At 45.9% G+C, this 10,272-nt stretch overlaps 6 protein-coding genes across 6 annotated transcripts; 4 read left to right on the top strand and 2 right to left on the bottom strand.

Annotated features, from left to right (window-relative positions):
• Positions 1-305: 305 nt before the first annotated feature.
• On the top strand, positions 306-2,033 carry PHALS_03086 (short chain dehydrogenase reductase family oxidoreductase; the record flags this gene model as incomplete). Its single annotated transcript, XM_024721763.1, has 1 exon — positions 306-2,033. One exon carries the CDS (start codon positions 306-308, stop codon positions 2,031-2,033), a length of 1,728 nt encoding a protein of 575 aa, XP_024572907.1.
• Positions 2,034-2,152: 119 nt separating this feature from the next.
• Positions 2,153-3,268, top strand: PHALS_03085 (uracil phosphoribosyltransferase; the record flags this gene model as incomplete). Its single annotated transcript, XM_024721762.1, has 7 exons — positions 2,153-2,322; positions 2,381-2,507; positions 2,566-2,614; positions 2,683-2,790; positions 2,850-3,010; positions 3,077-3,139; positions 3,239-3,268. 7 exons carry the CDS (start codon positions 2,153-2,155, stop codon positions 3,266-3,268), a joined length of 708 nt encoding a protein of 235 aa, XP_024572906.1.
• Positions 3,269-3,339: 71 nt separating this feature from the next.
• Positions 3,340-3,980, top strand: PHALS_03084 (and ph domain-containing protein 6; the record flags this gene model as incomplete). Its single annotated transcript, XM_024721761.1, has 4 exons — positions 3,340-3,342; positions 3,403-3,555; positions 3,632-3,861; positions 3,926-3,980. The coding sequence occupies 4 exons, from the start codon at positions 3,340-3,342 to the stop codon at positions 3,978-3,980; spliced, it is 441 nt and encodes a 146-aa protein (XP_024572905.1).
• A 350-nt stretch (positions 3,981-4,330) lies between these two features.
• On the top strand, positions 4,331-7,837 carry PHALS_03083 (kinesin-like protein; the record flags this gene model as incomplete). Its single annotated transcript, XM_024721760.1, has 2 exons — positions 4,331-4,904; positions 5,031-7,837. The coding sequence occupies 2 exons, from the start codon at positions 4,331-4,333 to the stop codon at positions 7,835-7,837; spliced, it is 3,381 nt and encodes a 1,126-aa protein (XP_024572904.1).
• A 102-nt stretch (positions 7,838-7,939) lies between these two features.
• Positions 7,940-8,257, bottom strand: PHALS_03082 (uncharacterized protein; the record flags this gene model as incomplete). The annotated part of the gene is made up of 1 exon (XM_024721758.1): positions 7,940-8,257. One exon carries the CDS (start codon positions 8,255-8,257, stop codon positions 7,940-7,942), a length of 318 nt encoding a protein of 105 aa, XP_024572903.1.
• Positions 8,258-8,457: 200 nt separating this feature from the next.
• PHALS_03081 (proteasome subunit alpha type-6) lies at positions 8,458-9,391 on the bottom strand (the record flags this gene model as incomplete). Its single annotated transcript, XM_024721757.1, has 4 exons — positions 8,458-8,942; positions 9,011-9,092; positions 9,159-9,253; positions 9,325-9,391. The coding sequence occupies 4 exons, from the start codon at positions 9,389-9,391 to the stop codon at positions 8,458-8,460; spliced, it is 729 nt and encodes a 242-aa protein (XP_024572902.1).
• Positions 9,392-10,272: the final 881 nt, after the last annotated feature.

The following is a 10,272-nucleotide window of genomic DNA, read 5'->3' as shown; positions in this document are numbered from 1 at the left end:
GGTTGCGTGTGGGTCACATGCAAGCCGCACCTGGGTTCCAGGTGCATTTCCAACATAGATGTGAGAATAGCGAGACGCAGAAATACTCGAGTGGCTAGTTTACGTTTTGTATCCAATACGTTTCGCATCTGCCAATTTGCATGTTAAATATCGGTATGATTGATAGCTATGAACAGGCATACTAATAAGCGATACTTCAGAATTAAAACGGATGTGAAACACGAATCTACTTCGTTTTATGCAGTTATAACGGCGATATAAATCATATATCGTACGCAGGGTTTTCAACCATTCCAACAAAGTCAATGGACGCCGCCATACCAAATGAGGTTCCGGTTATGGTGGAGGAAATGCCGTTTACAGAAGAAGAAATCTGCAGCACCTACAAGGTGCTTGAGGTGCTGAGCAAGCGCAAGGAGCTTCTTGAGCAGCACAACATGCGCGAAATGCGTAAAAAGCTGGCACCTGTATCTGAATACATGGAATGCCGCAAGTTTGGTGGAGTTGGCCGCAAAAAATATTTAGAAGACAAAGCGATTCGCGAAGAGAAGCGTGCACGTTACAACCAACGAAAGATGCACGACCGTCACCACATCAATAGTTCGACGCTGCGTAGAGAGCGCATCGCTAAGCTTGATTCGCTCTTGCAGCAGGGTAAAGACGATACTAAGGCTTTACCGATGATTGCAGATGGCGTGGCCGGTGAAGATGTGTGCCAATCCACTAATTTATTAAGTGATGGTCATAACTCGGAATTACAAAAGCTTTGTACGAACGATGCACAGAATGCTTGTAACGCCAAAGCGGCAGCTGATAAAGATGAAATGAGTGCTCTGCTGGGATTCCGTTCATGCTACACATGCAAAACTCATTTCGATAAGATTCACCACTTTTATGATCAGCTTTGCCCGCGTTGTGCGGAGCTCAACTTTTCCAAACGCTTTCAGACTGCGAATCTGCGAGGCAAGATAGCTCTTGTCACGGGTGCTCGTGTAAAGATTGGATTTCAGGTTGCTATTAAATTGCTGCTTGCAGGAGCTGCTGTCATTGTTACAACCCGTTTTCCAAAAGATGCAACGGAGCGATTTGTAAAGCACCCGGAATACGAGACATTCAAGGATCGTCTTCAAATTTTTGGCATTGACTTTCGTGATTTAGTGCATCTAGAGCAATTCTGCGATTTTGTCATAAGTCGTTATCCACGTCTGGATATTATTGTGCACAACGCGTGTCAGACCGTCCGTCGTCCGCCAACATACTATAAGCCGCTTGTGGAGAAGGAAACAAGGACGCTGGAGGCAAGCACCAAGGAGATACAGTTGTTGATGAACCATCAGCGAGAGTTCGAGATGCACATCACATCACTCGCTCTTCCTGTGACGTCAGACGCTAAAAACTCAATCACTACAGGCAATACCATTGTCATGTCATCTGCACTGAAGTCCCAAGTGCCCATGATCGCTGGCGAAGACTCATCTGATGATAATGTTGGAGCCTTTCCTGATGGTATGGTGGATGTGAATGGGCAGCAGGTCGACCTTCGCTCGCACAACTCTTGGCTGTTGCGCATAGGCGAAATTGCCACTCCAGAAGTAGCCGAGGTGTTTGCGATCAACACGTTAGCGCCTTTCATCATGAACAATCGTTTGGTGCCTCTTTTAGAAAAAAGTGGGATCACCGACAAGAAATTCATTGTTAACGTAAGCGCCATGGAGGGCAAATTTTACCGCTACAAGACACCAAACCATCCGCACACAAATATGGCTAAAGCTGCTTTAAACATGATGACTCGCACGTGCGCAGAAGATTTAAGCAAGCGGAGCATCTATATGAATAGTGTTGATACTGGCTGGATTAATGACGAGAATCCATTGCCGAAAGCTCATGCTCACGCGCAGGCGCACAATTTCCAAACGCCTATTGATGAAATCGATGCAGCCGCTCGCGTGCTGGACCCAATTTTTGTAGGATGCACTTCAAACAAACCGATCGCTGGTAAATTCCTCAAGGATTTCCACGAGACGGAGTGGTAGACATGCTTCTTAAATGCAATGTTGAAGTCTTGATTTTTCTTTGAGCTCTGATTGGTTAAAAGCTAGGTTGAGTTGCCCACCCAATTTCTTTTAGTATCTAACTTGCCGCTTAAGGACAAATGAAGGCAGACATGCGTGTGGATAACAAGAAGTACGGGCTCGCTGAAGAAAGTAAGGTCTGGTGCGCCACGCACCCAGTGTTGCGTCATAAGCTGACCAAGCTGCGCGACGAGCGCACTGACTGTCGCGCCTTCCGCTATCTGCTGCGAGAAGTGACTTTCTACCTTGGGTGAGGATTGCATCACTCTGAGGAAGACATGTTTATGGTATAACGATTGATGACGCAGGTATGATGCGACTGACGACTTGGAGACGATTCCAAAACAGATAAAAACTCCGAAAGGCGATCACCAGGGCGCTGAATTGTCAACAAATGTGGCACTTGTGCCAATTCTTCGCGCAGGATTGGGAATGGTATGATTATATTCTCAGTAGTGGAATCGCTAAGCTGATTCCGCAATCGATGATGTAGGTAGATCCAATGCTCGACATTCTGCCGAACGCTTCAGTGCACCACATTGGTAAAGTCGAACTTATTTTGTAATGATTACTAGTGCTGATAAGACTAACACCTCATACTGTTTCACAGGAATGTATCGAAACAAACAATCATTGCTGCCAGTTCAATATTATAATAAGCTCCCGAAGGAGTGTGACGTAGACGTTGCAATAATCCTCGAACCTGTCATCGCCACCGGTGAGTAGCCGACGTATTTATGAAGCACGGCTTCTAATTTGCGGACGTTGTCATCTTAGCTGGCACGATTGTTGCGACACTGGCCGTTCTTAAGACTTGGGGCGTCAAGAAAATTAAAGTTGTGAGTGCGATTGCTTCTAAGCAGGGTCTGCAAGAGGTTTGCGCTAAGAATCCGGGAGTGGAGATTTTTCTGGCTGCAATTGACGATGAGCTTAGTGAGGTATGAAATTTTCTGTAAGTATTTATTTGGCTGCAATTGTTGACCGCTAGCTGTGCTGTTCGCCAGGATGGCTATATCTTGCCCGGTCTTGGCGATGCTGGCGATCGTGAATTCCACACAAGCGCACAGGTTGGTAGCGCCCTTAAAAAGCAGAAAATGTAGTGAACAAAATCGAAAAATATTGAGTACACGTAAATGATGTGACTCACATCATTTCTAAAATTTTAGAATGGACAAACATATTTCCTAAAACCATGACAAAGGACGCGATGCCGCCGATATTGAAGTCAAACGCGAAAGACCCACTCGACAGCTCCTGGCGAAAGCACATGGTTCTCGAGTAATCTTCGTCTTGTATATTACGTAAATATTTTAATCATTTAGTTATACAGGGCGATGGACAATGGGTGCCTGACATTTCAGTAGACACATGTATGCTCTGCCGCACTGAATTTGGCTTTTGGATCCGTCGCCACCACTGCCGTCGATGTGGGGCCGTCGTTTGTGATAGCTGCTCTGGTAGTCGCACTAAATTTATATATAAGGCGAGTTCTTTTACGCTGGACTTGAAGGTGCCAAAATGAGAACACTTATTGATCGGCGTGTTCTGCGTACTAGCAGGAGATCACCCCGAACAGTCTAGCTGACGTGGACTGCCGCGTGTGCGATGCGTGTATCCGTGTCATCGACAAAAAATTAGCGCTGGGTGTCAATCGTCGCTTTGGTATGAGCACAGCGGCGGTCGCACTTGCGACCAGAGAGAGCAACAATCAACAGGAACATTTACCAACGACTCCGCTTGAGCCGGACAAAGGAGGCAATCGAACGGTCTTGACTATGGGCAGATATAGGTATATGCTGGCTGTTTATATAAATTCGTGTTAAATTCTGCTGACGGGTTTGTTTGCTGGATAGAGCGGAAATTAAGGAATCGGAAGGAAATCGCTACATCCGCGATGTAGACCTGTAGCGACAACGGAGATCTAGCTACATTAGAGAGTATGAAATTTTGCTACAATGTACGAAATGATCTGTGACGTCGCGTTTAAGTGTGCTCTATTCTGATAAATCGACACAATACGAAGCTTAATGACGTCAATCCGAAAAACACGTATGATTTGTATTCGGAATGTTTCTATCCAGTTTAAACAATCAAACGTCATGTGCCATTAAGGCTTGGACTTCTGTTGGGAAAGTAAGAACGTTCTTCTTTTCTGTCGTGCGGTCTGAAGCCGCACGGAGTCCACCAAGTAGATCACCCTCCAATAATACGTGCCGAAGAGTCGGTAATCATCATATAGAAACATTGCTAGATCCATTATGTCTGAGCTTGATGCAGTGGGTGTGAACACATCTGTAGACACACCTGAGCCTGCACCCGAGTATCTATCTGAGCAAGATCTACAGCTTTCCGATGCGGTGAGTGAGGCAGAAGAAAGATTGAGTGACTACAAGTCGATTGATGAGAGTGTCAGGTCGCCCCTCGTCATCTCCACTTCAAAAAGCGTTCCCAGCTACAAAATGCAGACACCCACTAAGATCTCGCGAATTCCCACGCCCGGAAGGCGAAAGAGCGCGAATACAACGCCTTCTCCGTCACCCAATGCAACTAACAAACTCGGGATCACTTCAAGAATCACACCGCGCGCTTTGAACAAGAAGGTGGAGCGCGTGGGCATCGCCAGTGACATGACACCACAGGCTGCCGCAGAGAACGAGCACTTGCCAACTCTGGAGACTCGATGTGTGCCTTCTGCATTCACGCGTATTCGCTCTGACGGAGGCAGCGGTCTCAATAGAACGATAAGTAATAGCAGCTTGTGCAGTAACGCAGGCAGTGTGGTGAGTGTGTCTTCATTGACGAGATCGAAAAACAAACCACCTAAAAGCGACGGTAAAAAGACGCTTCATGAGCTGGTTGGAGATACTATGGAGGAGAGACGCAATAGCTTTGGCTCGCAGTCGTCGTCGTCGGTCTCATCGTCTACCTCGTCGACATTGGTCCTCTCTGCGCCAACAGCGAGAATGTCGTCTAGATTGGGTGTTTCATCGAGAAATGGCGCACGCAAAAGCACTAGTTTATTCGCGCCAATTCAATCGATGACGCACAAGATTTGGCCAACTGCTGCTCCAGATCTGACGGTGGTTCCTGAAGATTTTACGCTTAGCGAACAGGCTGTGATGGCACTGAAGGAGGATCACGAGGTGACTGAAAAGGGTGTGCAGGAATTGTTGTCGTATGTATCTTCGTCGTCGTCCAGTATGGCACTAACAACAGCTAATTTGAAGGCACGAAAAGAGGAAACAATGTTACTAAAGGCGGGATTGCGTCGATTAACTACACACAGTCAAGGTTTAATGCGGTGCTGCGAAACTCTTGAGAGGAGGACCCTTGATGTTAATGAGTACGTGGACGCTTCGAAGGCAGAGATTGAACGGCTTTCGGATTTGCTGCGATTACAGAACACCAAACAAACGGAAGGAATTCAATCAGAGCTTGAATTTGACGATATTAATGGCGACGGATCATTATCCAGACCCTTGTCGGATACAGAAACTGCGTCTACAAGCTCTTCCCAGAATATTTTTCCGAGACATTCCAGTCAAGAAGCTGATCGCCAGCGTCAAGATTTTCAGCTTGCAATGCAGGAGGATTCACCGTTATCAGCCTATGTGCGGAACGTTCTAAAGAAGGCAACTGACAAGATAGAAGATAAGTGGCGGACACGTTTTGCTGAACAGCTTGTCGAACACGAGCAGGCATTAGCGCAAGAACGGGAGCGCTCTTCGGCGTCTGTGCTTTCTAGCTCTCGTTTAGTTACGGAAACGCTACATGGGAAAGACGATGAGCTGAAGGCTATCCAAGAGCTCAACATAAATCTCAATCAGCAAATTCGACAAATGGAGTTGGATTTGGATGCCACACGATCGGAGCGGGATTTCTTTAAGCAGCAGATGGAGGATGACGACGAACGATCGTCTAGTGCGCATAGTTTTTGGGAGAAAACTACTGATCTGGCCAAGCAAAACCGTAATCTGACAGAGGATTTGTCCCAGGCGAACAATACTATCGTTCGCTTGAATGAGACAATAAACATTATGAAGTCAAAGGCGTCTAGTCTTAAAACTGAGAATGGCGATCGCGTGCGAGCATCAAAGTCGATGGTAGCGGAGAGAAACTTGTTGCAGGACAAGCTGACAGCCATGGAGGCAAAGTTTGAAGATGAAAAGAATCGTCGAGAGCAGTTCCAAGTTAATGTAGAACAGCTGACGGTGGAAAATACAGCCTTGTACGCACAGATGGTGGCTCTGCAAACGACGTATGAAGCCAAGATGGAAGAAATGCAGGTGCAACATGAAAAACGAAACATTTCGCTGGCGGGTGAGATAAAACTTCTTCAGGATCAAAATCGTTTGATACGCAAAAGCGAGCCTAAACATCACCTTGAGTCATACGGCAGTAGTGGCACAAGCGTATCAGCGACTGGCTGTAACAATAGTGTGACGCCACAAGCTGATACTGAAAGAAGTTTTCAGCGTATCCAAGAACTCACGAATGATCTTCTTGAAGCTCGGCGAGAGCTTTTAGAAAAAGACAATCTGATTGATGAGCTGCAGTCGAAGATTACGGAAGGGGAATTAATGCGCCGTAAACTGCACAATACGATTCAAGAGCTCCGAGGCAATATTCGTGTTCATGTTCGTTTGCGCCCGTTCCTGCGTTCTGATGGTCCGGAAGCCGTCGCAGAGAACCCTGAGTCGGCCATCATGTGTGATACATTTGCTTCATCAATCACGACAAATGTAGAAACTCCGCACACATTTGCATTTGACAAAATTTACGGTCAATCAGACTCTCAAGAAGTTGTATTCAAGGATGTGTCCCAGTTCATTCAGTCAGCAATGGATGGGTACAATGTTTGCATTTTTGCCTATGGCCAAACTGGATCTGGCAAAACTCACACGATGCAAGGTAGCGGAAAGGCTCAGATGCGCGGCATTATTCCGCGATCGATTGACCACATTATAAATTGCTGTGAAGAATTGACGGCCATGGGGTGGAACTTTTCGCTCATGGTAACTTTTTACGAGATTTACAATGAAACTATCCGTGACTTGCTTTCTATGAACAATGGCTCAGACGTAAAGCACAACATTCGCACGGACAATCGCGGTCGAAATTACGTAGATGGACTTACTGAAGTATATATCGATTTCGATCAAGCTGCAGAGCAAGTAGACGAAATTGTGAACCTGGCGGCATGCAATCGCTCAGTGGACCGAACAGACATGAATGCGCATTCTTCTCGAAGCCATAGCATCTTCGCTTTGAAGATTCGTGGATACAATGAAGCGCAAAACACTGAGGTTGAAGGGACTTTGAGTCTGGTTGATCTCGCTGGTAGTGAGCGTCTCAGTCGCTCACGTGCTACTGGAGAGCGGTTGAAGGAGGCTCAAGCCATAAATAAGAGTCTAAGTGCTTTGGCTGATGTGTTTCAAGCGCTTGCAAAAAAGTCCTCTCATGTGCCGTATCGCAATAGTAAGCTTACGTATGCTTTGCAGCCGGCACTTTCAGGAGAAGGAAAAACATTGATGATGGCAAACCTGTCGCCGACGTACGCGTCACTGGATGAGTCATTGTGTAGCATGCGTTTTGCTCAAAAGGTCAGCCAATGCGAGCTTGGGGCCCCCGTACGTCAGATCAAGTCGACAAGACGCCAGTCCATGGGTCCTGGGGATCTGACTCGTAACGGCATCGCGAGTTCGTCTCCACGTGAGAATCGACGAAGCACATTAACCCCAGGAATGTTAAGAAAACTGGTGTAACTAGCAGTGAAGACAATTGAAGATGTGTTTTAAGGGATAACTAAAGCGAAAAATGGTAATAAAATCGAGTTCTTTTTTATTTGTGTGCGTATTTTACTCCTATCATTCCGTGTGCTCCTTGGCAGCAGGAGGGCTAAACCAGTCAAAATATGAGGCTAAGCGCGTGATATAGACGACAGTGCAAAGAGCGCAGACAAATAGCGTAACAATGTACACTCCAGAACCTTCGGGACCCGAAGGTAACGCCCCTTTACCGTCATACGCGTCACTGGAGTAGCCATATTCGAGCGCGATTGGAAAACCCACGATCCACCACATTAAATGAGTCGTGATTAAATTAAATGTCCAGCCATAATTGTTCGTGATGAAGTGGACGATCGACTTATTTGGCAGCGCGGGCATGCTTGAAGTAGAATCCATGGCGTGAAATCTATCTTCTGTAAGGCTGCAATAGTAAGCTTTATAAAGCAAGTCTACTAATCTGCGCGATGCGACGCCTCATGTGTGTGCTGTCCGTTACAATTTATCGCTTCAAATTACTCAATCTTAAATGAAAAATGAAGTGCTAAAGGCAATAGAATGAAAAACGTTTCAAGTGCAATATTTCTCTCACGCAGCTATTAATCACGCTCGCTGATGGCAGTCAAATGCATCTCAATCTCATCCTCGGTTAGTTTACGGAACCGGTGGCCCTCCAAAATGACGCCCACTTCAATTTCATTAGGACGAAAGTCTGCCGATAGTACCGTCTGGAGACACGTGATCGCTGTGTGAAGCGTCGTCTCGTAATCCATAGATGGATTAGCCTTTATCTTCTTTTCAAGGTAATTCTGGGCCTCCTGCTCTTTAACACCCGCAGACGTGGCCTTGTATCCCCAAAAATGACCGGCCGGGTCGATTTTGAAGAGCTGCGGACCCTTTTCGTCGTCCACACTAATGAGCATCGTGATGACGCCAAACGCACGCATGGACGCATGCTGAGTGTACACTTGTGCCACATCGGCAATACGCTTAGCCAGCACGTGACAAGGGATCTTGTACCCGAACTTGTTCTCAAACTCGTGCGCTTCAAAGCGCAGACGCTGCACCTGCGCTTTCGAGTCGGCTAATGAAACGACAATGGTCGGTCAGCTAATCAAGTGTCGAAAATCTTGTGAAGTACATACTACTGACCGTAGAGACCCGTCATCAAACAGCCGATTTCGGGCGTGATACGGAATACATTGGTGACCGAGTCAGGTTCAATAAGCTTATCCTGTAACAACAACGGATTCAGCGTTTAATAGCTGCACTGCAATACTGAAAATATAAACAAATTTACCTGAACTTTCTTCTGCGTCACGAATACAGCGCTGTCTTTGCCGCGTACAGCCACCGATGTTAGCGTGGATTCTTTGGCGGCACGAAACGCGTACTCTGCAAAGTTATAAGACTTGTGAGCTCTATGCACGGGCGCAGTCAATTACATTGAGCTGTAGGAAGCACACCTATCTGATAAAGACGTCCTTCGGGCGAGAAGATCGTAATGTGACGATCGTAACCGTCTCCAGGCATGGCTATGATTTAGCTACTCGATCCTTTTCTTTCTCTCCCTTAGTCTTGCTGTCCAAATAACAGAGTACGGTTTATATTCGACAAAGTACGGAAGCTTCAACAAAATTTTTTATGATGTCTACTTAGGTCTCATGTAAAATATTTTTTTCGGACAATGAACAAGCTTCGTAAAATGCCAATCTTGTCCATTCCTTTGATTGAGCTTAACATACACATCCGTCATGATAATAGCATAAATATATGGTGAGTACCCTTGGACTTAAAAGACGATCTGAATTACCAAGGTGGAGGAAATACCATAAAATAAGTATCATGATAAGCACTCGGTGCGGATGAGAAAAACAAGACTCCGTAGCAGCTAGTTCCGTGGGACTAGCTTCACGCTATGCATTGCACGGGGGTATTATGATGGATAATATCACGGATATATTTCGTACTCATAATCTTAAACTGTATCGCTCTGGAACGAGAGTAAACTATTTGCGAGGTTTTGAAGAGGATTTGAGCTCAGCACCTGGATGGTGCATGCGAACACATTCTCTGTGCATAAACTCTCGCGGACTCGAAGAGTTTAAGCTTTTATGTGCGAGGTGGGGGACAGCCCCATTGCATCTGATAGCATTTGTCGTCAATTAGACGACCGAGTCTTAATAAGACTGCAGCGGGGCTGCCGTAGCTTAGCGCTTGAGGAAGTGATTGTAGGTCACCGAACTTTCGTTCTATACTTAGAACAAGTAAGAGTTAGCGGATCGCAATCCGCTTACTCCAAGAGTGATTTTTGCCTTCCAAAGGCTAATTGACTCTTCGGTTTAAAATCCAGAACTGATTTATATTTATTTTTTTATCCTGCTTTAAAAAGTTAAGATTTCCTAAATATACTA

The sequence above is a fragment of the Plasmopara halstedii genome, assembly GCF_900000015.1.
Source record: "Plasmopara halstedii genome assembly, contig: Scaffold_208, whole genome shotgun sequence".
Classification (NCBI taxonomy): domain Eukaryota; phylum Oomycota; class Peronosporomycetes; order Peronosporales; family Peronosporaceae; genus Plasmopara; species Plasmopara halstedii.
The sequence above is the reverse complement of the archived record's forward strand: the minus strand, read 5'-3'. Positions and strand labels throughout refer to the sequence as shown.